Source organism: Prosopis cineraria, unplaced genomic scaffold (genome assembly GCF_029017545.1).
Source record: "Prosopis cineraria cultivar Desert tree isolate PC_DT_omini unplaced genomic scaffold, ASM2901754v1 PC10, whole genome shotgun sequence".
NCBI lineage: Eukaryota > Viridiplantae > Streptophyta > Magnoliopsida > Fabales > Fabaceae > Prosopis > Prosopis cineraria.
Window position 1 is genome coordinate 28,034,380 of NW_026555341.1, and position 26,850 is coordinate 28,061,229.

Below are 26,850 nucleotides of genomic sequence, written 5' to 3' on the forward strand. Positions count from 1 at the left end.
TTTAGATAATTATTTAGGGCATGGAACATATTACTATAACTATAGAATGATGATTTTAGGCTTGAGATTAAATTTACAATTTCTGAGTATTTTGGGTGCAAATTTATGGAATAAAAAAGAATATTTTGATAATAAAAAATAGTTTGAAGATTGATTTTAATTTATTGGTGTTTATTGATGATACAAAGAGAAGTTAGAAATTATGGTATACTCTCTAACTTTATGATTAAGGTTATTTTATTAATTTTAATAATTAAAATTAATATTTATAAATAATATATATGTCCTTATAAACAATATTTATAAATAGGATTGAATTGGATTAATTGAGCCAAATATAGACCTGAAAAAACTACTTTTGGACTGGAACAAGGACCCAACGGGTCTTAAGACCATTTCCATTTTTGAGGGATTTTTTTTCTTTTTTTTGTCTGATAGCCAGAAGTCAGAGTTTTGATGAAGAAGGCAGAAGAACAAAGGGAAAGGAGGAGAAAGATTTCTTACGCGTTAAAGGAGAAACAACTTATTTGACCCAAAAAAAAAAAAAAACAACAAAAGGAGAATCAACTTATTTGTAAATAAAAAAAAAATATGATTAAAACTGAACATGAATGTCGCCAGGAAATGGAAGAGCCAAACATCACTTGAAGGAAGAAATAGACATTGTTAAAAGACGAGGATGAGGGAGCGATAAACCGAGTGAAAGCCTGAAAGGTATGGGTGAGCAAAATCGAAAATCTAACCAAATCAAGTTAAGTTCGGTATGTTTGATTCAGTCTGTTTTAACTTGAACTCAAATCTAAAATCATCATTCTAAAGTTATAATAATCTGTTTCTTATCCTAAATAATCATTTGAAAAACAAATAAACTTATGCTTTCAGATTAAGCAAAAATATACCCATAAAAATTTAAGATTTAACTCATAAGTCTCAAATCTAAATTTCATAACAAGATAATATTTCAGAATATTTATCATACCACTAAGAATCTCAACAACAAGATTTATTCATCATAAATTTGTCTCTCTTTCAAACCCTAGATCTGTCACTGCCAAAAAATTAACAGTTAAAGAGGATAAGTAACTAAAAAAAATATTTAAAACACTACATAATTTTAAAAAGTTAGAAATCTCACCTAAAATATCTTATCATGGAGGCTTGCCTGCAAGGATCTCTCAGCCTCTGTCTCGCGCGGCGCCACCGGAAGCAGAGAGCGAAGAAGAAGAAGAAAGATAAGGTGGGCAGGGTAAAGACAATGGCCATGGGTGGAGAGTTTGTTTAAACAAAAAGAGTGGGTCCCGCATCATTTTTTCCTCTCATTTCTTGTCTGATTTTTTTAAAATTCCTCTAAACATCACCGTTTCAAGTTTCCACTTTCCCTCTATTTAATAATTTATATTTCTCTCTTCTTTTATATTCTTAACTTATTATTATCATTATAATAATTATTATTTGTTTCTATTTCAAAACATCTAAACCTAAAATTATATATTAAGTTACACCCAATGATCATCTTCTAATTAATTTAATTACCGTCAAATATTCTTTTTTATTTTGTATTAATTTAAATTGGGATATCACACAAAATACTAAATGAAATTAATTTTAAACACCAAATGGCTAATGTTCTGACAGGATTTATACAATAGGCTTGCATAATTTCATGCTTTGTTATGTATTTCTCCAAGTTTGGGGAAAAATTAGCAAATAAACTTTTTTTTTTTTTAACAAGGATAGGTTCGGTTTTTTATAGGTGTAAGTGTGATTGTAACACATTGACAAACTTTATCCAAGTTTTCAGAAATATTAACAAGCAAACTCCAGTTTTAACAAGGACATGTTCTTGTATATGTCATTTTCAAAACATTTATTTAAAACAAAAAAAAAAAACTAGTCAAACTTAAGTTTTGACAAGAACATATTCTATTTTTTACAAGTGCATGTGTAGTTTTCACATTTATTGAAAACCTTTTACCAAAAAAAAAATTATAAGTCAAACTTCAATTATTTACAAGAATATGTTATTTATTTTTTTACAAGTAAATATGTGGTTTCTACATTTACTAAAATTACCAACATGGCACCAAAAAATTAAGGAAAATCATTCAAAATATCCAAAAGTTTCATAAAATCTCTAGCTGTCAAGTCCTTTAGGACTTAGGGAAGTATAAAAATTGAAATGACAATGATTAAAATGTTCATATTATAAGATATATTGTTCACAACTCGACAATAGTTATTCACCATTCACCACATAGCAAAGGCTATTAACAAGTGAGATATTTATCATTCACTTGATAAATTCGCACTTATCACTAGCAGATACATCACTTGTCAATCACCGTTTTCCTATGATGAATGACTTTTGCCAAGTTGTCAACAAGGCATCTTATAACATAGGCATTTTAATTATTGTCATTTCAATTGTATTCACCCTTAAGTTGCCTTAAATTGTCAAGGACTTGACAGCTATTTACAAATTTCATAGGACCTTTTAATATTTTGAATGGTTATGATGACTTCATGGTGATTTTCCAAAATTTATGAGTCAAACTTCAAGTTTTTACAAGGACATGTTTGAATTTTTTACGAAGCATGTTCAGTTTTTTTTCAAGTTAAACTCCATTTTTACAAAGGACGTACGAATTTTGATAGGAAAATGTCTGTGCTTCACAGGTGGTGTTGTGATTTTCACATGATAACCTAAAATGTTATCGATCCAAATAGTCTTACTATCAAAAGAAGAAACCATGCATGGAGGAAAATGTGAAGGATAAATACAGTATTCCAAGTCAAATCATACCCAAATTTCGCTCCTATTGTTAAATCAAGCCAATAATAATGAGAAACCTCCAAACCAGAATCAAACTAAATTTTTGGTTTATCAAAAGGATAATGAAATTTTTTGTTTATCAAATTTACCCTAGCTATCGATTTAGTTTCTAGAATTTAATTTTTATTAATCAAATCCTTTAAGTTTTTAAAAATCATACACAATTAATCCTTTCTGTTTTAAGAGAAAATAACATCAAAAGGACTAATTATTTATGGTTATGATAATTGAGGAACTTATTGAAAAAGATTAAATTTTAGATAATTGAAAAAAATTAAGAGACCAAGAGTTTTATTATTTCCAAACATAATTAAACAACATATAATTTAATTCCATGTACAACAATTTTTTTTTTAAAGATATGTTATCCTCACATAAATTAAAATGTAAGCTACATGCATTTAAAGTGTTTATTTTCAATCAAATTAAGACATAAATATTTCTATATATTATTTATTCTATATCAAACCCTTGTTACTAATATTGTTAATATTTTAAAATCTATTTTCTGTTATTTGATTACATAATACTACTCCCGTCCTAAATTATATGGCACTTTTAAAAGAGTTTTCTCCATTTTAAAATATAAGATATTTGAGTAAATTAATGTTTTATTAAATGGGTCAATTTTAATATTACCCTTCCTCTCTCTATAATTAATGTTGGTCTTTTCTCTTTTCATTATATTAAATGATGGATATTTTTGAACGTTTATTTTTTAAAAAAATAATGTTATTAAGTATATTTAATGAGGTTTACTAGTATGTGAGATTTTATTTAAAAGTGTCTTATAATTTAAGATAGAGAGATAGTATATTAAATATATAATGTTAAGCATTTAAGTCTTTGCTCGAATAATAATGAGTAAAACGTCTCCCTCTCATCCATCCACTTGTCTCTACTACAAATCTCCATTCACACAAGTTCATGTATCTACAATGAACTTTTAAGTATATATGTCAAAGAAAAAGGAGAAATTCATGAACATAAAGTATTAATACATGATGCATTATCATAAAAGATGCATTATCTTTTCTTCTAAGCTATTAAAAGAAAACACAAAAAAAAAAAAACATCAGCATTACCTGAACTCTAATAAGAGGCGCAAGCATGAGGCAGTTGAATTAATGTTGTAAGAAGAATAGTATTATTATTAATCAACTTATATAGTAAACTTTGTTAACTTACCATTGTACAACTATATACAACTACATCACCATGTAGTTCTACAATGATCTATTTTTTTAAAAAAACAATGAGTTTTCTTTCAAGAAATTGAAGTTGCCTAAAACATTAAATGGTGCAGCCATCTTCGGTTAGTCATGATCAGGTTATGGTGATTTACTGTAGAAAATTTATTTTTTTATTTTATTAAAAAATAAATTTGGTTAATTTTGAAAAATAATTTTTCAATTTCAAAATAATATATTTAAAATATCATTTTTAAATTATATTTGTAATATGTAGTTTCAATTTGTCTATTCTTCATTGCAAATATGACATGTTATCCATAATGAAATTATAAAGGGTTAATGAGTATTTTGGATCCTAAATTATTACTTGAATAATATCTTGAACATTAACCTTTTAAAATGAGCAAAAAACTCCCTTCAATTTGTAAATTTTGAGTAAATTATCTCTCATTGTTTATCCGTACAACATTGACCGTTATATAGTTTAGCTGACATGCCACGTGTCAAAAGGAAATTGATGTCACATCAAATTTTGATTGGGCCTCACAAGTCAAAAGTAAATACAGTTATATGTAAATTAATGATGGGGTATAATTTACTGCTCAAGAAATAGTTTTAGGGTTTAAATGCTCATTTTAAGAGTTAAGAGTTTAGGATTTGAGTAATAATTTAGGGTCTAAGATGCTCATTGACACAATTATAAATTTAATTTACACAAATTATATACTTAAATCTATGTGTATCAATTTTATTTTTCTATGGAGTTTTAATTTACAAATAATAATATATTTGAAATGAAATGATTTTTTATCAATAATAATAAATACTATCTGGTGACATGTGGACTACCAAGTGTTCATTTTTAGTCAATAAAAATAATTTCAACAGTCAAATCTAACTAATTTTAATGATAGGATACTAGGCGATTTGGTTTTAAAAGTTTAAGAGGTGGATTGAATTAAAATATAGTATAGGACATTGGTGATCATGAGTTTATAGTTCAAGGATAAAAATAGATTTTAACACTAATATATTTAATAAATCTAACTATGAGGGTTTGATTTTTAAACAAAAAAATCTAGGGACTTAATTCAAAATTGAGAAAGCTATAAGGATCTACAAATTAAATTTCTCTATTTTTAACATATACAAGATAATAAACTGTGAAATAAGATAATTTTGATTAAATAAATTGTTGATATTTACACATAATATGATATGCACGGTATAATAAATTTTAAATTAAAATATGTTGTTATTATTTTTAATATGTATGGGATAACAAATTTTTGAAATAAAATATGTTATTAATTTGTTTAATATGAATGATATAATAAATTATAAAATAGAAAAGAATAATGTATCATCTTTATTTTTGACATTATTTTAATATATATTTTTATTTATGTATGTTCTAAACTAGCTTTTAATTTTTAAATAACTTGTAATATACACAGTTCATGTGGTAATAATTCTTGTAATAAAGTACCATTTGTGCAAGTTATACAATATAACATGTTGCTATCTAGAATTTAATTTGTATAAGATGAAATAATCTATAATAAAATAAGGTGTTATTTATATTTTTTATGTGCACTAGGTCATAAGGAATTCTAAAATAAATCATTTTTTATTTTTATGATATAGAATTTCATCTAACAGAAGAAAATTATTCTGGATCATCTTGAAACTCTTGTAATTGAAATTCTAGTAAAGCAAGGGTGTCTACATCAATCCACATTAGTAATGAAAACGGAACAATTCTTCCATTTGCAAAACTAGTAGTGGAAGGGAGATATGTATGTGATAGTGTAAGAATTGCGGATACATACGTGATGCTAAAAGACTTGGTTCATTTCAACTACACAATTAGTGAAAAGATACAAAAAAAACAATCTAGTTATTCAAGGATCACATTTTGATATACAAATTCATCCACCATTTCAATTGCTATTCTCACATTTAAAATCCATATATTTAAAATGTTTTATTTAGATAATGTAAAAAATTTCAAATATAAAAGAAAGATGACCTGAAATTTGAAATAGAAATAGAAGATTGAAAGTGCCAATCTTACATCTATTTATCAATGAATGTGAGATGAGAATGAGAGATAAAAGGAGTGATATGCAAACAAAGGCACCCATAATAAAAAATGTTTAGAAAATGATAAGATTGGAGTAGGTAAATTTTAAATAACTATAATCTAGAGAAAATTTAAAATTATAAAAAAGTTATACAAAAACATGGACTAATCGAAGGAATTTTATATAACCAAATGTCAGATGTGATTTAAATTCAAATCCAAATTAAAATTCTCAAGCATCCAAATGCATCATTAGGGAATTCCATATACTACATTTTTAATGAATCAAAATGCTAGTACATTTGGTGCATATTAGGGTATACTTGTTTGAGGATATTGGATGGGAGGAGAAGGAAAATGCTCCTCTCCTCTCTGTTGGTTAAAAAAAATTTGAGATAAGAGACAAAATTTACCCTCCCCTCCCTTTATGTTGCTCCCTTTTAAATTAGGATTTTTCAGAGGGAAACTAAAATTTCTAATTAACTTGCCTCAACTTTTAAGCAATATTCCATAAATGCCCATTTATAAAAAAATTGGGAGAATGATATTAAGGTTCCAAATAAGGAATTAATTACAATTAGGTCGCTTATAAAATTTTTTAAAAAACAATTATAAATATTAATTCAAATAGTTTTAAATTTAGAAATTTCAATTGTAAATAAAAGATTTAAATTCTAACTATAACTCTAAATTTACATTATAATTCTTATTTATAACTATTTAAATCAATATTTATAATATATTTTAAAAAATTTTTATAAAAAACTTAATTGTTATTAATTCCCTACTTTGGATTTTCTTGTCATCCTCCAAAAACAAAAAAAAAATCCCTTTCAATCACACACCATCATGGCGTCATCCAATTGCATCTCGCCATCTCCATCATCTCACTGTCAGCACTTCTCTGTTCAAGTGAGTTTCACTTTGTCATTCCCTATCCTTTCCTCTATCAACTTGAATCTGAACCAGCAGGCTATTCTATTTAGTGTGTATTTAGTTTTCAATTCTAATTTGACAAAAATATATTTAGAGGATCCAACTATTATTAAATTTGGCAAAATACATTTTAAAATATGATTTAAATGTGCTTTTAAGAGTTATCAAACAGGTTCTTATAAGGTTGTGGTGGAGATTCAGATATCTCCAACATTTTTGCAACCAGGGACCTTATTCTATAGAGGATGGGATCTTGAGATTATTCACTCCAGAAGGAAGCTGATGCGCTGATTTATTAGGGGAAAGAAAAGGCTCACATTGTGGTTTTCAATGTCAAATTTGCTTTCTACAAACAGTCAGAGTGCTTACTTTTTATTTGCTCAATCAATATGGATATATAACTAATTAATATAAAATTATAATAATTTAAAATATATATAACACACCATTTAAAATTAATTAAGGTATAAAATTACTTCATATTAGGAACAATTTTAAAAAATAAATTAATTTATAAAGGTATAATAGTAAATTAATTATCCCTTCCACTCTTCCCTCTGTTTTTTTTTTTCCTTGTATGACGATTCGGTATCAGAAGCTGATAGCCTCGACTAATCTGAATTCAGCATTGTGGGGCCCAAAGGTGGGGGCTCTCCCAAGCATATTTTCTCCATTCTCATTGCTCCAAGGATCGCATCCAAGAGCTGATGGTTATGGGAATTCAAACCTTTTGCCATCTGAGCCAACATGCATTAATCCACTCTTCTCTTAAATTAAACAAAAGATCCTTAAAAACTTCTTCCCTTCCCTTCCTTTCCATCTAACAAAACCAAACATGATATCATTAAATCCCTCCCTTCATTGCCTCTCTCTCCAGTCTAAACTAAACACACCCTTACACTGCAGTTGGCTAATCAAAGAAATAAGGAAAGAAAATAAGAGACAAAATGAAGAGACAAAAAGTAAAGAGATATAATTTCTCTCTCTATGCTTGATTGAGGAAGAGAATGGGAGGAAGAAAAAAAAATGTCTCTTCACCTCTCTCTCTCTAGCACTTGCATCCTACAAAACACGAAGATACACGCCAGCGCCAATCCTTACTACTTACCACTGACACATAAATAAAACCTAATCCAACATAACATAATAATCCTACTAGTACTAATCCAACAAACATAATCTAGTAGAACCCGATCCAACACAGCTATCACATCTTTCAATTCCAAGTCACAAGCAGTGTATAATTAGCATCACAATCGTCAGTCAGAAGTGCCACAGTAATCATGTTGAGTAGAGTTGGAAATAAAAATTTAGTCTACAAACCTTATTTAAATAAGGATTCAAATTTAAAAAATAAAATTTTTTTAAGGTAATCGGGCTTTTGAGCTCAACCCTGATAGGCCTTGAAAAAATGAGTTGGGCCTAAGCAACCCTCCAAGCCTTGTTATCTTTTTTTTTCTTGCAATTTATGTAAAAAAAATGGTGTGTAGAAGAAAAACCTAAGACTTAAACTTCTCTAATTTCTAATCTTTCAACTCTCACTCTCGACTTAAAAATTGAAGATTTCACAGTCACTCGTCTGCTCTCCCATTAGCCATCACTTATCTCTGCCTCACTCGACATCTCTGCTCTGTTATTAGGCCTCAATGATCCCTGCCTCGTCTCTCATATTTGCCTCACACAAAGTCACTCAACTCTCCCTCCAGCATTTGCTTGCCCTGTTGCTCCTAGATCCAAGAACAAGGGCTGGTCCTAAAAGGCTGAGTTTGGATACCCTATTTAAATAAGGATTTGAGCTTTAGAAATTAAACTTTTTTTAAAATGATCAGGCTTGAGAGTCTAACCCTAATAAGCCCTGTGAAAAAGAGTTCAAGCATGGGCAGCCCTTCAAGTCCTGATAAACCGAGTTATCTTATACATGCACACACAAGCACACACATACATATATTTGATTAATAATAACACAATTTGGTTAATATTTATTATAGATGATGAAGAAGTTATAAATATATATAATTGATATTAAATCTTCACCTTCATTTTTAACAAGTGAACCTACATTTGAAGGATCTAATATTTTATTTTTAGATAATGATGATGAGGATTTAGATTTACATCAACAAAATTTTAATCTTCAACTTAAATTTAAAATTTTAAATCTTTGTTGAATTTTATGTGAGACTTTAATTTATTTTATGTTAAATTTTAAAATATTCTGTTTAAATTAAAATATTAAATTTTTTCCAGAAAAAGGACTTAAGGGCCCTTGAGCCCTATAAATAAAGACCAGGCCTCAAAATTAAATTAAATTTTAGGTAACTGAGTTTTACGATCTGGGCTCATAAAGACTGAGCCCATCTTAATTTTCATCTCTAGTTGACCCTCATGTCTATCCCATCTATTGTCCTTCACGCCTCTCACAATTTGCTTTTCACTCATAGCTAATGTCTTGTTATGGGTGTTAGATAGCCATACTTTGCTTTGATTATCTTAAATGGGTGTTCCGATTCCTATCAAGTTTAACCAAAGAAATTATTTCTTTTTTTGGCTAACTAGAGTAATTACCTTAATTTATTTTATGTTTAATTTTAAATATTTTAATTAAATTATAATATTAATTTTTTTTATTTTTTGTAACTGTGCTTACAAGCCCGACTTTAAACCTTTTACATAAGAATTAGTCTCAAGATTTGGAGGAATTTTAAGAAATTAAGCTTTAAAATCTAAATCTTTAAAGGCTGAGCCCACTTATTTTTCAATTCTAATGTTGAGATAGTCTTGCATTTTCTTCGATGAAGCGATCTCATTTTCATCTCTCTTTAACAGCTCAATTGTGTTTTTGGGGGTGTCCATCTAATTGGTTGTGATAATCCACAGCCCAACCTATTTGAACACAACCCACAATGGATTTTGATTAATGCTATACCTTCAAATCTGCAATATCTATAGAACAAATTAGATATATGTTCGAAAGGTTAGATTAAAGCGTAACCCGAGAAAATTATGTGTTAAGAGTTGTAAGTTGAATCCCACGTGACAACAATTGTAATGACTTTGTATTAGTTTGATCCATCACCAATATATTTAATCCCATGAAATCCTTCAGCAGGACACCCTGCCTAAAGAAATCCTTTCCCAAAAAAATATAAAGGATATTCAATGATAGGAACTTGACAGAAAAATGATAAATAACAAAAAGAAAAGAAAATAGATATATAGCGCCAAAAAAAAAAAAATCAAGGGGTCAATCTAGCATGCATAGCTATTAACTCCATTTATAATATGCTTTCAAGAGAAAATTTTTCATATACTCCCTCCGTTTAAAAATATAAGACATTTTTAACCAAATCTCCCCTCCAAAATAATAGTTACTTACTTTCAAACTAATTCTATATTTTCATATTCATCTCCATTAAATACCCTACAATAAATATAAAGTTATTATCAATAGGAATACTTTTAGAAAAAAAGCAATGATTACATTTCGAAAGATTAAAAATATCTTATATTTTTTAACATCCAACTTTTCAAAAAATGCCTTACATTTTAAATGAAAGAAGTACATCATATGCGGAATATTTCAACAAGAAAAGCAAATAAAAATAAATGAAACTTCATTGTTTTCAATTTTCAACCACGACAAAGCAGCATATTTATTTGTTCAAACTCAAACTGTCCATCAAACTAGACCACCACCGTAATTTCATCCATCTAAATCCCTTTGATTCAACATTAGTTTTTTAACCAAAAGTACAAAACACCAATTCTTTTCAAAAATTTTCCATCAGTTGTTAGCTAACCTTAGCAACCAGGTGAGCCAGCACCTGAAGAGAAGAATTTCATTGTTAAATTGCATTTGATTTGTATCACAAAAATTGATATAGCAAGAACAAATTATAGAAGAAACATATTCTTTAGAAATTATCTCAACTTCACTCTGAAAAATTAGAGAACAAAAAGACGGGGGAAAACTGTACGTCTCATGCAGTCATACTGCGTAGATAAATGATGTTTATTTTCAATAAATTTTGTGGTTTTAATTATCATAGTGAGGCAATTCCCCCTGTAATGAGAGACATTAAGTTTAAGTAAATGGTGCCATAGAATGAGCAGAACTCCAACTAAAACCCATTACTCCAAAATGCCATAACCTCGAAAAAAATCAAGAGTTGCACCGAGTCATGCATCGGAAATTCAGAACCACTGAAATGTCTAAGAATATCATGAAATGGGGCGACAACAATCAGAATTGAACCTCACCTCGTTATAATATAATACCGATGCATTCGCTCATGCCACAAAATTCCCCCTGCATTTTATCCTTTGGAAATATAGCTCGAACCACAGCAGAAATTCTTCAAAAGAGAATCTTGCGTTTTTCTCAAACTAAAGCGGATTAGAGTAAAATTAAGTATGATCGAAGCAGATTAAATAAAAAAAAATAAATTATGATTCCTGCGGATTGCAGTGGAATAAATGCATAAACAAATAAAAAATAACAGACAAAAATTTATAATCACAAATGAAAGTACCTGGGGAGATTGCTCACAAGAGAATCTTATCTTTTCCTTGAACTATTTTAATTAAATTTTCTCATCAGTTATATGATAAAAATTGGGTTGTACTTTGACGTCTCCACATAATTCAGCATAGCCTCGGATTTTCAGACAATTGCAGTCATTACTCATTACAACCTTCAATGGTGCAACGGAGCTCTGTTTCTTCTTCTATCTCTAGTAGCCATCTTCTGCCCATATCTCTCAAATATATCTGCCAAGTCAACTAACCCTACCTCTCTAAACTTTTTCCCAACCTCCTCAAACATTATCACACCTTCCTCATTGGAATAGTAATGCAAAAATTTATTATAATCAAACCTGGGCACCTCAAGCCCTCTGTTCGTCATCCTCTCCACATACTTTGTGGCTTCCAATGACCTGCCCGCTTTGACTAAACCACCCACAAAAATGGTGTCAAAATTGACAAGCGGATCTGACCCTTTCCTTCCTCTCTTCCCCAAATGCCCCTGCAACAGCATTATATATGTATGCATAGTTGGTTCACAACCTCTTCTGATCATCTCCCTAAACACCTGAGTTGCTTCACTTGCCCTTCTCAACCTCAAAAGACCTTTCATCAATCCATGGTAGACACTTATATCTGGTTCATCAATCCCTTCCACAAACTTATAAGCCTCTCTAACTCTCCCTCTTGCTAGAAGCCCATATGTGAGAAATCCCATTGTTGAGTTATCACCATGTATGCCCCTCTTGCGCATTTCTTCAAACACAACCTGTGCTTGAGTGATCATTCCCTTCTTACACATCCACTTGATCACAAGCTTGTAAGTTGAGAGACAAAGTTCATCTATCCTCTTCACCCTCATTGTGTGGAAGAGCTTAATAGCCTCGTCATACCGATTCTTCTTGAAAAAGGTGTCCATAATTTTCTCAACCACTTCCATGTCAGGCTTGAACTCTTCATCCACCATCAAATTCCAGATTTTTGAGGCTTCAATGACATCACCCCCATCACAGAAACCCCTAATCAAATGCTTGTAAGTATCCCCATTGGGTTTAATCCATTCTTTTAACTTGAAAACAACAAATCTAGCTTCAACAACTAGCTTGCCTCCACACATAGTCTCAACCACCTTGTTCAAAGTTCCTATATTGTATGCATAGTTATTGGAATTCATCAAGTGGAAGAGCTCCACACACTTCTTCAACTCTCTAGCAGCACCTAAAACCATCAACGCAATCTGAAAAGTCTTGTCATTAACCAAATGACGCCGTCCCATCTCTTGCAAAAGATCCCAAAAAAGCTCAATGTTCCTCGATTTTCCGACTACGTCAAGCATCTTGTTAAAGGAGATGGAGGTGTGATTGAATGATGGGTTTAATTGGGTGTACTGGAAGAAGCGGTACACAGGTCGCCATGAATATGGAAAGTTGTTGCATACCTGAATGAAAAACTCATGAGTGAGATCAAATTCGGAGGATCGGAGCTTAGAGTGGAGTCTGGGCTCCGGCAAGTTCTGCTGCTGGTAGAGAATGGTGCACACTCGGAGGAGCTGTTGAGGGTTCACTGGTGTGATAGGGTTGGCAAGGTGGGGTTCCCACAAGGCAGTGGCTAGGGAGCGAAGGTGGTGGCCATGAAGAGGATTGTTGAAGGAGAGTATTGTCCTTCGAAGAAGCATTCTTGAGTTTTTGACAGAGGTGGGACTGAAAATGAGAGTATGCATTCCATGCTCATTAGATAGACGAGCACCACATGCTCATCTCTTATGCACACCGTTTTGCTAAAAATGAAGGAGTCATAACCTCCATTTCAACATAATCTGGCTGTTCATTTTTATTTTTAAAATTTCTAATGGTTCTTCAAATTACCTCAGCAACAAAGTTCACAAGTGGAGCGGAAGACTGAAATTGGGGCAGAGACTGAAAGTGGAACAAGTTCTGGAGCAGGAGAGAGAAGTGCTGCAAAGACTGAATGTAGAAGAGAAGGTGGGTAATGCACCTCTGCCATCGATAGCAACCATCTACACCTGCAATCAATGTCTAGCTAATAAGTTTCCACCTTCTCAATATACCTTTTTTTTTTTTCAAGTTACGACAGCTAATATAACATTGCAATGTTCACCCCCCCGCCCACAACTTTACAATGTTCAGCGTATGTTAAACTGCACAACTTTCAGTAATGTCCAATGCAAGTATATCTATCTATTACACTTAATGCAAGAACTATCATAAATTTGTCCAACAGGCTGCAGATGAATATCTATCTTATAAAATCAGCCTATATGTCAGCTCCTTCTCGCACACTTGATGTCTAGTAGGCTTTTCATTTAATATATCCATTAGATATCCATGCCCTAACTGATGGTACAATCTATCACTCTCCAGCATTCCATCTCAGTTTCAAATTGCACAGTTCAAGTTCACTGAAACTTTCTATGCCATAATTGATGCCTTGACAATTGTTTGATTCTTGTCAAACAGAAAAATATCACATACAAAAAGAGAAAAGAGAACAATTTTCAAACAGTCTTTGAACAATTTTCTATGCCATATTTAAATTTAGTTGCTAATTTTTCCTTGTCAGATACGAAATTCAACATCCTCAACAAAATGCTATGACAGGTTTCTGATGCATTTTCGACCTGAGGTTCTGGTCATTGAATCTCATTCAATGATTGTAGTTTAGGTCATTCAAAATCAACTCCATTTAGGTTATTTCTGATTGTGCCTATGCTATAGGCTTAGTTACTAGGGAATTTACACATCACCATCCCTACTATATATTTTGCAGGACACAAGAATGCTTATTAGAAGATTCAAATTTATGAGCTTTAATTTTATGTTTAGAGAACATGTTAGATGCGCAGATAGTCTTCAGAGGTATGCTCAGACTATACCTGATTTTTTGTGCCACTTTAAGCATCCTCCGCCCTGGTTATATAAGGAGGAGGGGGAAGGAAGAAGTATAATGTCTAAGGAACATTTTGTAATTCTCAGTAATGTATGAGTCACTTTTCATTAAAAACAAAAAATCAGCTCCATTTTTTCAAAGGCTAATATCATATAGAAATTAAATAATATGCTTTGTCAATAAATTAATTTCCTTGCAAAACATTAAAAACAATGAAGGGAGATAAACATCAAAAAGAGAATTGAGACTAATAAGAACTAACATGCTTATCACGGCACCACTTCCATCCTTCCACTATTAGTCCTTAACAGATCTGTTGTTTAGTCCATAGGGAGATCAAACATAGGAAAAACTACAGAAACAACTACTCCTAAGGGTAACAGATCAAATATTATTTCTACACCAAGCGATAACACGACTTCATAAATACATATACAAAGCAGAAGTAATGGAAAGCTTCCCTAATGTAAAATGGCCTTGCTTTGGGCGTGTAACAGTGTTAGGTTAAACATGGGCAACATCGCAACAGCACTAAAACACTTTTGAGTCAGAAAACACGAGTAGAACTTGGAAATCAGACATTGGATCACACACAATCATGAGTAGAACATATAAAATTTCCTATACCTGTAATTGAGGAGCATTCCCTTCTTCCCTCAATTTCACATCTAATTTTCTCAGCAAATCATAAATCTGATCAGACTCAGCATGCATTTTATCACTAGTTACAAAACTATGAACCTCATTTTTTACTTCCACCATGCTTTGACCCACTATCTTTTTCAACCTATTCTCCTTTATCAATGTTCTCAGCTTTGAAGCATTATGCCAATTTTTCTCAACAGCATAGATATTTGATAAAAGTATATAATATCCTGCATGATTAGGATCTAATGAGAAAAGATTCATTGCCGCAATCTCCCCCATCTTTACATTTTGGTGTATCCGACTCGCACCAAGTAAGGCTCCCCAAACATGAGGCCCAACTGGCATGGGCATATGATTAATTATGTCCATTGCCCTATCCAAATCTCCCATGCGACCAAGAAGATCAACCATTATCCCATAATGCTCTGACTGTGGCTTCAGTTGGTACTCATTTAACATCATATCAAACATCTTTATGCCCTCCTCAACCAAACCTGCATGACTACAAGCAGATAGAATTGAAAGGAAGGTTATATTGCTAGGCTTAACATCTGAATCGTTAACCATCTGATTGAATAATTTCAAAGCCTCTTCTCCTTGCCCATGGAGCCCATATGCGGCAATCATAGAGCTCCAGGCAACAACATCTCTATCTATCATTACTTTGAAAACCTTGTTTGCATTGTATATGCTACCACATTTTGCAAACAACTCAATGAGAGATGATCCAATAAATATGTTACTGTTGAACCCACTTTTAAAAACAAAACCATGTAGACAAGCAGCTTGTGGAAGAATCCCCAATCCAGCAGAAGCAGTAAGAATCTTCACTATGGCAACTGCATCTGGTCGGGTTCCATGAGATAACATGTTGCAGAAAACCTCCATTGATATGTGTGCCATCCCGATTTGAGCATACCCACTTATCAAAGCAGCCCATGTGACCACATCTTTCTTGGGCATTCTTTTGAATACATTAATTGCATTTTCAGGTGAATAGCACTTCATATACATGTTGATCAGAGCTGTAGAGACTGCTACATCCAACTCAAAATCTTTATCAACTGCCAACTTATGAATTTTCATGCCTACTTCCAAATTGGAAGTGGATGCACATGCTTGCAATGCACTAACTACAGTAACTGAGTTTGGTTCCACACCTTCATCAATCATTTTATTAAAAAGATCTAATGCATTGTTTCCAGCTCCATTATTGGCATAACATGCAACCATTGAGCTCCAAGATATAACATCCTTACTAGGCATTTCCTTGAACAGATTAGCTGCAATCTTGATGGCACCACTTTTTGCATATAAATTTAGCAATGAGTTGACCAATGCTAATTTAGTGGTAAAGCCCCTTCTTATTACAAACCCATGTATACTACTTCCAAGCCTAAAATCAGATAATTTAGCACAAGCAGAAACAGCACTAACAAGTGTAACTGGATCAGGATTCACATGCTCTTGCACAGTCATACAGGAAAAAACAGACAAAGCTTCTCTCGGATTGCCATTCTGCTCATACCCAGTAACCATTGAAGTCCATAAAACAACATCTGGTTTCGAATATTCCATAAAAATTTTGGCAGCATCATTCATTTGTCCACATTTTGCATAGAGTTCAATTAAAGCCGACCCCACAAACATGTCCATATCATTCTTCTTCTTGACAAATCCATGAATTGTTTTTCCCAATTCAAGCTCCAGAAGACCTGTACATGATTTCAGAGCAACTGACAATGTGAAGCTGTCAGGTCTGTCCTTAGCAGATACAGCTTGAACAATCATTTGGCGAAATAGGCGTAAGGTCTCTTCCCATGCTCTCTTCCTACATAAGCTCCTAAGCATGGAATTCCATAGATAGGCAGTTTTGTAGGGTGTTTCTTCAAACAGTATATGCGCGTGCCTTGTTGATGCATATTTAGCATACAGCACACTAAGATTGGTTGCAATAAACCTATCATGGGTGAGACCTGATTTCAAACACTGTGAATGCAACTGCTCAATTACAATCTTACTACAACAAGTTTCCAACAGCTTCACTAAAATTTCTTTTCTTCTCATGTACAGTGACTAGTCACTTTCATAAATTCTGGAGTAGTTCAGTTGGCACTAAACAATCAAACGGAGTAACAAATATATTGCCACTGCCCACTGCAGCTCCAAAGTTGTTTAGTTGGTCTCTGCTAAAAAAATATATATCAGACATGCCCTCATGTTTCTTCATCAATGAACACCCCTAGGGGTGGAAACAGCTCAGACCAGGGTTTGGCCAAAACAGGCCTAAGCCTGCAAGCAGGCCTTTCCTAGGCTCTAGCCTGAAAAAGGCTTTTGGATCATGCCTTAAAGGGTTTAAGTAGGCTTTGAGGTTTAAGCCTATAAAAAGCTGCATAAATGTAGGCCTTGAGCAGGCTTCAAAGCCTACAATGTGTAGGCTTTAAACAGGCTTTGAGGCCATTTAAAGCCTACATGATATTAAAATTAAATTAAAACCTGTAATAAATTCAAATAAAAATTATTCCAATATACCCAAGTTATTGGAACAACACAACAATTCATCATAACCAATGACAACAACACAACAATAGCACTACCCCCTCTGTTTTTCTTTATAGGAAAAACTATGACTTTTAGTTTGTTTTTTTTTTTTATAAGCAAAATCGCATTTTCCAATAGGTATTTATTATAAATTTTCTAAATTACCCCTCATAATTTTATCATTCACAGTCATAAGAAATAATTAATGAAGCTTGATTAGCATAATTAATAAAGAATAATGTAGTACAATTCTTTTATTTTTATACACAATTAATATAGTTAACCGTTTTTCTTAAATTGTGTGATACAATTTTTTTTCCTCTACAAATAGAAACGGAGGGAGTAGAACTCAGTACAATTGTATAACACCCCTAGCGACGTCATGTTCAGTGGTGGAGTTGTTACTTACCATTGGTTAACTTGAAGTGATTGAGGGAGTTGTAACATGCTCATTAATTTGTTGTTGAGATTGAGATCCTTGAAGAGGTGAAGAATCAACTATGTTATTGCTGTCCATTAGAACTTAGTACCGAGAGAGAGAGAGAGAGAGAATAAAGAGCCACAGCTTCAGTCATTCAATCCATATCAATCAAAAAAGATAATACTATGACTCAGAGCAATGCACCTTTTTTTTTGGGTGGGGGGGGGGAATGAGGAGATGAATTCATTCAAAGAATGCTATACAAAAAACAAGAGAAAGCCAAGGTGAAAAGTCAGAGCAGTACCAATTCTTCCAAGACCAAAACTAAACTTACGATCAGTAGAAGAAAATAGGTAAACTAAGCTTGGATACAGGGCATTGGTAAGTATCAACCAAATTTTGAACATGAGAATATCCAATAGAAGAAGAGAAGTTAATTGAACATAACACAGAGCCAAAATTTGAACACCCAGAGCTTCAATCGTTCAATCATTCAAACAGAAAACATTCAACTCAAACCTCAGAGCAAAAAACAAAACAGCATACTAGGCATTACACATGGCTCAAAACGAACACGATATAAAGCATGTTTTATCGACACTGGAAAGGTAACGGACTCGGAGCAGGAAAGAAGCAGACGAACCTAGAGACCTCGAACGCGACTTGAGCTGACAGCAACGACGAAAGCAGAGAGGAGATCAGCAGACAGCGACGACGACAGGAAAGGAGCAGAGACCAACGCGATAGGAAAGAAGCATACAGCAACGAGAACGGCAAGATATGAACCTTGATTTAAAGTTCTGAACAGCGAGTGCGAAGACCGAAATTATGCGAACAGCAGTGTGAACTTCGAAGCTTCGGCCTGTGCTCTACTCTGAAGTTTCAGATTGCTTCCGAAGAGAACATCGGAACGCGAAGGAAGGACAAAGATGAATAGCAGTAATTGGGACTAGAACCAAATTTTTCTTTTTTTTTTTTTGAATTTAAGAGAAATTATATTAAAAAGGCAAAGTGAAGTACATAAAAGATCCTAAAAAGACTAAAATTCCAGATGAAGGGATCTAGAATTAGGCCATGTTTGGTAGGTTAGAATTGTGAAGATGGAAATGGAATTGGAATAGGTATCTGAATAAAGTGATGTTTGGTAGATATGAATTGTAATTCTTGGGAATCCTAATTCTATGAAAAAAAGCTGAATTGGATTCCTTATGTAAATCTATGGAATTGGGATTGGGAGCAATTCTATAGAATTGTAATATTTAAGACACTTTTGCCCTCATACAAATTTCAAAATGACAAATTTGCCCTCAAAAAAAAATAAAACCCTCACGGCCTCACCTCACTCACACATTCACGCTCGGTCGCGACAGAGGGAGAGAAAGCTGAGAGCTATTGCAGAACGAGAGAAGGCGAGAGCTGTGGCAAGATTGAAGACGAGACAGACGACGGACAACGCGGTCTGGACTGGTATTTTGGATTTCGCGACCAAGGTATGGCAATCGACTTCCCTCCTCCATTCTTTTTCTTCCGTGATTTTATATCCTTTTGCCGCCTCCCCTGTTTAAGCTAGGTTTTTTTCTGGGTAAGAAAATTAAACTAATTAGTACTAAAAAAAAGGAGAATAGAGAATGACGAGCTTGAAAGGAGGCGGAGAAGATTGGAAAGGCGGAGAATTTTATTGAAAGGAAGAGACATAGCCTCTGGAATTCTGGAAAAGATTGTGTTTTTGCCGTATTCATGACTTCTTACTGTAGGCTGTTGTTTCAGAAAATATTTATTATGGGACTGTCCTAATAAAAGATTGTGTTTAATTTTATCCACCGGAGACTAGCTTCACCATGATGCCTTATCACCATCTTTGAAGCTATTCGCATGTTCCTCTGATTCTGGATTTCCAGTTACAGATGATGCACAGTAATTCAAATTCACCGTTTTGTTTATTTTCACGATGCCTATATTGTCGGCATCTTCAACTCCACCACCCAAATTTTTTTATATTCGGTGGTTCCCACTGCTTTCAGTGTGACTGTCACAAAACCATGCATCCAGAAAGTGTAGTGTACGAGAGTTTACTTCTGTGGCAAAAGTTATCTGAAAATTTTTGATCTTTGAATCTCCTTCATCTTCTTTCTTTGACTAGGTTTTGCAAATGGGCAATCCGTTTCTGGTAATATTTATTATGGGACTGTCCTAAAATTTTGTAGCGCAATCTCAAGTACAATACATCTAATCAAATTGTTCTTGATCCCTTATCCACTTTGTTGCCACCTACTGTTGGTTTATCTTTACTTGGCTAGCTCATATTTTAGTGTTTCTCCCATTTATTTTCCTTACTTGCACATGGTCAGGATCTAATATTGAAAGGCCTATAACTAGTGGATTTTGTATCTATAACTTGTTTACAATTAGTATGACACAATGTGTGTTTAGTTTAAGATGATTTACTAGAGTTTCATGATTTTCTAGTCTATTAAATATGGGTTTTATGTTAGAATTTTATACTGTTTTTGTTGCCAATAGAATTTTATACTGTTTCTAGTCTATTAAAGTGATATTTGTTGGATGTTTTAGAATTTTTTATCCTAATATTTAAAATTTATAACCTACAGTTATGGATCCAGAAATGAGAGATGTGATAGTTCATTTGATGATTTGGTGGATGCATGTTCTTCACTCTATGTATCAATGTTTCTTTGCCATTTGTACCACTATAGCCTTGCGTAGGAATCGTATTAGTCAAAGGCCATATACGGTAGACTTCTATGCTAATAGAGTCCACTTACGGAACTTGGTGTATAACAGTGACATTACTTGTTATAACCAGCTTAGAATGAATAGAGCTACATTCGACAAGTTATGTCTTATGCTTGATGTTATAGGAGGTTTGAAACCAACCAAAAACATGCTAGTTGATGAGCAAGTGGCAATGTTCTTGCATATCCTTGCACATCATTTAAAAAATAGAGTTATACGATTTTATTTTGGGAGGTCTGGTGAAACTATTAGTAGGTATTTTAATTTGGTCTTAACCTCTATGATGAAATTGAATCGAGAGCTTCTAAAGAAACCTGAGCCAATTACTGAGGATTCAATGGACGAAAAATGGAGGTGGTTTAAGGTAATCTGATATCTTAATTCACAACTTTTATTAATGATATAATTTACTTGTTCTTTTAATTAATTATTTGCCATTTTCAGTATTGTTTAGGTGCTCTTGATGGAACCCATATTAAAGTGAAGGTGCCTATGGCTGACAAAGCGAGATATAGAAATCGAAAGGGGGAAATAACTACTAATGTGTTGGGAGTTTGCTCTCCGGATGGACAATTCATATATGTCTTAACGGGTTGGGAAGGCTCAGCTGCTGATGGTAGAGTTTTGCGAGATGCTATTAGTCGTAGGAATGGTTTGAAAGTGCCTCAAGGTAATGTTAATTTATTTTTTAGTAATGATCAATGTAGTAATGAGCTTAAAGTTAATTTCTTTTATTCTTGTAGGCCAATATTACTTGGTTGATGCGGGGTATGCAAATTGTGAAGGATTTCTTGCCCCATTTCGAGGTCAGCGATACCACTTAAGTGAGTGGAGGGATGGACGGCAACCTTTAACTCCACGTGAATGCTTCAACATGAGGCATTCATCTGCGCGTAATGTTATTGAACGATGTTTCGGAATGTTAAAACTACGATGGGCTATTCTTAGGAGTCCTTCATTTTACCCCGCTCAAGTCCATAATCGGGTTATCATAGCGTGTTGTCTCCTTCATAATTTGATCCGTCGACAAGGAGATGATCCACTGGATATTGACATAGAGGCATTGGAGACAAATACCAATGATATGGAGATACCTTACATTCAAACAATTGAGACATCAAATGCATGGGCTAACTTTCGTGATACCTTGGCAAATGAAATGTTTGTTGAACTTATGAGTCATAGGGGCAGTATGTGAGCATTAGAAGAGACACCTAAATCTAGATGTGACTTGAATTCTAGTTGAAAATTTGTGGATGTATGTTTTGTGTAATGACAACATTATGAATGGTTTTATTAAGTGATGTTTGCCTTCTTTGCAATATTGTGATGTATGATATTTTATCTTCATAGCAATTGATTGTGTTATGATATGTTAAAACTAATGATAATTTTTGCTGTTTAAGTAAGATCATGACAGGTGGCGATTCTACAAAGTCAACCCATCATGTTTGGACACCTGAGGAAGACTCTCTTCTTGTGCAATCCTTGCTTCAGCTTCGTGATGATGGGACCTTGGTTGCAGATAATGGGTTTAAGGCTGGAGGTTTAAAGAAGTTGCAAAGAATGATAGAGGAGAAGTCACCTGGATGCGAGATACTAGCTGTACCTCACATTCAATCTCGTTTGAAGACCTTGAAGACTAGTTGGCAGGTCATATATGATATGTTATATGGCTCAAACACATCTGGATTTGGTTGGGACCCCGACAAACAATGTGTCACAGCAGACAAGGAAGTGTGGGATGAGTATGTTAAGGTAAAACTTTACTAGAAAAATATTTTTTATATCAGCTTTTATACTTATAATAAATATTGATGCAGATTTGAGTGTGTAAGCTTACTAGCTGTTGATATTTTTATGTGATTTTGTGTTTGTAGAGCCATAAAAAAGCTGCTCATTTCAAGAACAAACCCTTTCCTCTCTTTGATGCACTATGCTCTATATTTGGAAAAGATAGAGCTGTAGGAAAAGGGTCACTTTCAAGCAATGATGTGCATGAGGTTGAAGCTGATACAGAGTTTGATACAATAGCTACTAATGTTGATGAAGATACTGTGGATATTGGACTAGAGATGGATCCATCAATTACATTCTCAGACCATCCATCAGAAAACACAAATGTTGGCACTTCTAAGTCTAAGAAAAGGAAAAGAACTAGTCAAGATCGTGATGAGTTTTTGACTGAGGCACTTAAAGAGATGTTAGCAGCTACTTCCCAAGACATCAAGGATTCCTCTGCCCAATTAGGAGCTCGTTTAGACAAGTTGGCTCGAGAAGCAATGTTAGATGCACGAAGAGAGGCTCTATATGATGAGTTGTTGAAGGTTGAAGATCTTACTGACAATGAGCGCACTGATGCATATCTTAAAATGATAGGTGATGATAAAATTCTTGTTGGATTTCCTAACCTACCAGATAAGGCTAAGGCAGCTGTGGTTCGTAAAATACTTTATGCATAAATGCGTTATGTGTAAGTCATATATGCTGCTTCTTTTTGGGTATTATAGTGTAGCTAAGTCTATATTGTAAACCATGATGGATATATTTTTTTGGCTCTGTCATGGTTGGTAGCCTTTTTGATTACATAGTTGTGGCTGCCTTATATATAGGAAGTCTGATTGTAAAGTGCTCAAGTCTACTTCTTTAGTTCATTTTTTGGTTTTGCCATGGTAGGTAAATTGTGCATTGGAAGATATGGCAAAAAAATTGAGTCAGACATTTTGTACAAATGCTACTTATGTGATAAATAGTTAACTTCATCCTTAGTGATGGGAAGAGGTGGAAAGGCATGAATCTTTCTAGTTACATTTTCTCTAGCCAAATTCATGAGTCTGTTCAATTTGCTAGCTTTTTTTTTTCTGATCTACTCAAATTCACAATCATTTCTTATGGAGTTATAGAATGAATTCAACTCCCAAGGTCTATATTTCTCAAGCATGGTTGAAACAATATTGGTCTAGATTTGAGATCCTGCTAAACTGAATATGGAAATAGAAAATGCTATCATATGCTAGCAAAAAAAAGAAAAAGGGAGTATAAAAGGTTGAATGATATTTTTGCTCATTATATATAAAACGTTATAATATATATATAAGATAGTATTATATATAATATTTGTATATAATTTATATATTTATAATATTTTTTTGGTATAAGAAGTAGAATTGATTTGTTTGACATTTTTTTTCTAAATCTACGTGTTAGTGTATTTATTTTAAAGTAGAAGGGATGGGAACCATTGCCAATTTTATTTTCAAGAAAATGTTTCCTTTGATGATAAAACTTTTTGTTTGGCCCAAGCTAATGAATAATAGTTACAAATATAATCTATGATTTATATAATATTTCATTAATATATAAAATACATAAGAAAATTGATACACAATTAAGTTTTTATTATGTTTTATTTTAATTTTTATATAGGGGTATTTTTGTCTTTTAAGTATAATTTCATTTCCATGTCTTGCATACCAAACAAAAGTAATGCAAGGATTCCATCTAATTTTTCTGACATACCAAACGTACTTTTATAATTCAATTCTATTCCAATTCTGATTCCAATTCCAATTCCAATTCCAATTCCAATTCCATCAAAAACTATTCAATCATACCAAACGGGGCCTTAGAGAATCCGGAAAAGGGAAACATGGAAGCAGAAAAGGTGAAGTAAGGAAAATTTGAATAAAAAAGAAGATACTTGAATTGAGAAGACAACTTTGCTCTTCCACTAATGGAATCTGAAAATAGAGTCCTTGGTGACAAACAATGTGCAAATCTTCAAGGGGAAGCTAATATATAAGGATTCATAAAATGAAAGAAGGAAAACTGAAGTTGTAGAAATAAAGAAAGTATTTCTTTTCTTTTTTTCGCCCCTACTAATTGGTGTAAGATTGTATTGTGAAAGGAAATGAAAATCAAGCAAATTAAAGACATGTTTAGTTTCTGTTCTTATTTTTTTTATTTTTAAAAACTGTTTTACAATATAATTTTTAAAATTATTTTTAAAACAAAGCAAAATAAAAATATGTTTAATTATCTAAATAAAAAAAAGTTTTAAAATTAAAAAATGGAGTGATAGTAATGATAATAGGCAATTAATAGTAATGATTAAGAATAAAAATTGATCAAGGTAGCTATAATTTTTAACAATCAATTTAATATATTTTAAAAATAAGAAAAATAAAATGAAAATAACTTAAAATTTTTTTGTTTTTTTATTTTTAAAAAGTTAAAGTTGTTTTATTTTTCTTATTTTAAAAAAAATAAAAAATTTTAAAAAAAACTAAATAAAAAATACTTATTCAAATAAATTTTAATTTTTTTTGTTTTCAAAAATAAAAAACAAGTCTCAAAAAGTACTAGAGATCTTTCTTTTTTTAACTCTAAATACCCCATCTTGTTGACTTGATGGGACATTATTTGCAACTACTAACCAAAGATAAAGCAGGTATCAAGGTGCTCTGATCAATAAAAATACTTTTTACAAGTTGAATATTATTAACACTTTTTACATGTTAAACAATATTAACAAGTACCCCTTAGTACATTGATAAGTAAACCTTAAAAAAATTACAACTTGACTTATGTTCTCCACAAGTAAGTAGTTTGAAAACTAAAGTGAGTAAGTGACAAGTAAATATTATTGAATTTATAACTGATTTTTATTAAAATGATAAGTTCGTATTAGTTTTTTTTTAATAATAAAAAGGATAACTTGATGTATTGGTTAAAGCAAAGTAACAAACTACAACCAAGAAAATAATTAACTACTTTTTAGACACCCTTTCATTATTCACCACCTTACAGCAACAAAGTAGAGGATGATCAAAAACTTAAAAGGGAAAATTCAAATCAGAAGCAAATTTAACAAACAACTTGACACACTCATTAGCTTTTCTATACACAAAAGCATAATAAATAATCCAATTTGAATCACTTCATTGAAGGGATGGTCATTAATGTTGTCTTTGAATATCATGTTTAAGGCTTCAATACAATCATTGTTAATTTCAACCTTTTTCAATCCCATCTTCTTGCAAATTCCCAACCCTTTGGTTATGCCCATAACCTCTGCAATTGTAGGAGGATAGGGGTCCATTTTGCAACATATAATCCCTTAATCCAACTATCTTCACTATTATGTAGAACTCCCCTCTCCCACACACTATCCATGTTTCTTAGTATAGAGGTATCATTATTAAGTTTGATAAAACCATCTATTAGGGGATTTGAATGGTGGAGTTGTTCCTACTACTAAGTTTTAGAGAATAAGAACGGAGCAAGACTATATCCATAATAGCTCTAAATACACAGCTTAATAAGAAGCATTCTCAATTGGTTCTTCTATGCTAGACGACCTGTAAAATATGCCCAAAATGGGGTGAATTGGATTAATTAAAATTTAATGCAATTCAAGCAGATATAAAGATAAGTAAAGAATAATATCACCAAACAAGAATGACTTAATTCTATATACTTGAGCCTACATCCAATTTCCACGACCTCTTTGAGATTTCTCACTAAATCCACCAAGATTAAATTAGGGTCTATTTAACTTCCTGAATTTTTTAATCCTAAGTTTAGAGGTAAATCAAGGAAGAAGTAAAAATTAAAGTGGGATTAGAGATTCAAAGAACTGATTGGTATTTTGACTAGTTTGTGTGTTGTATGAACAGATATGGGTAATAAGAGAGTGTTTCAGGTTGAAGCAAGTACGCATGGTGAGATAAAGTCTCACTGTACCACACGCCACGACTCGTGCTTTGTGCACCGCGACGCATAGACTAGAAATTCACTCCATAAGTCATGAATTTCAAAAAATTTCAGAAGAGAAAATTTGAGAAACACATAAAACAGAGAGGGAAGAAGGGGTGAGGAGCTAGGTCAAGTTATTTTGGAGCGGTGGAAGGTGATTCAGATCAGTAACTTGCTAGGTAAGCTACATATAACTCTTACCTTCCATTCTACACAAATTTCTCTAAAAATGAGTTATAGAAAAATTGAA

At 32.5% G+C, this 26,850-nt stretch overlaps 3 protein-coding genes across 13 annotated transcripts; 2 read left to right on the forward strand and 1 right to left on the reverse strand.

Moving 5' to 3' along the window:
* Positions 1-11,435: 11,435 nt before the first annotated feature.
* Positions 11,436-19,006, reverse strand: LOC129321627 (putative pentatricopeptide repeat-containing protein At1g26500). 11 transcript variants are annotated; one of them, XM_054967464.1, is made up of 4 exons: positions 18,733-19,006; positions 18,078-18,145; positions 15,107-17,313; positions 13,132-13,595 (listed from the first exon to the last, which is right to left on the reverse strand). In XM_054967464.1, exons 3-4 carry the CDS (start codon positions 17,192-17,194, stop codon positions 13,590-13,592), a joined length of 2,094 nt encoding a protein of 697 aa, XP_054823439.1. In that variant the 5' UTR covers positions 17,195-17,313; positions 18,078-18,145; positions 18,733-19,006; the 3' UTR covers positions 13,132-13,589. The 11 variants fall into 11 exon arrangements, 10 of the variants coding, with proteins under 10 accessions (XP_054823442.1, XP_054823446.1, XP_054823443.1 ...); XM_054967461.1 differs by having other exon boundaries at positions 18,078-18,190; XM_054967462.1 differs by having other exon boundaries at positions 18,078-18,346.
* A 478-nt stretch (positions 19,007-19,484) lies between these two features.
* Positions 19,485-22,041, forward strand: LOC129322529 (protein ALP1-like). Its single transcript, XM_054968836.1, has 4 exons — positions 19,485-19,579; positions 20,699-21,207; positions 21,298-21,513; positions 21,587-22,041. Exons 3-4 carry the CDS (start codon positions 21,336-21,338, stop codon positions 22,039-22,041), a joined length of 633 nt encoding a protein of 210 aa, XP_054824811.1. The 5' UTR covers positions 19,485-19,579; positions 20,699-21,207; positions 21,298-21,335.
* Positions 22,042-22,056: 15 nt separating this feature from the next.
* On the forward strand, positions 22,057-23,479 carry LOC129284576 (uncharacterized protein At2g29880-like). The gene is made up of 2 exons (XM_054920091.1): positions 22,057-22,601; positions 22,724-23,479. The coding sequence occupies exons 1-2, from the start codon at positions 22,257-22,259 to the stop codon at positions 23,303-23,305; spliced, it is 927 nt and encodes a 308-aa protein (XP_054776066.1). The 5' UTR covers positions 22,057-22,256; the 3' UTR covers positions 23,306-23,479.
* Positions 23,480-26,850: the final 3,371 nt, after the last annotated feature.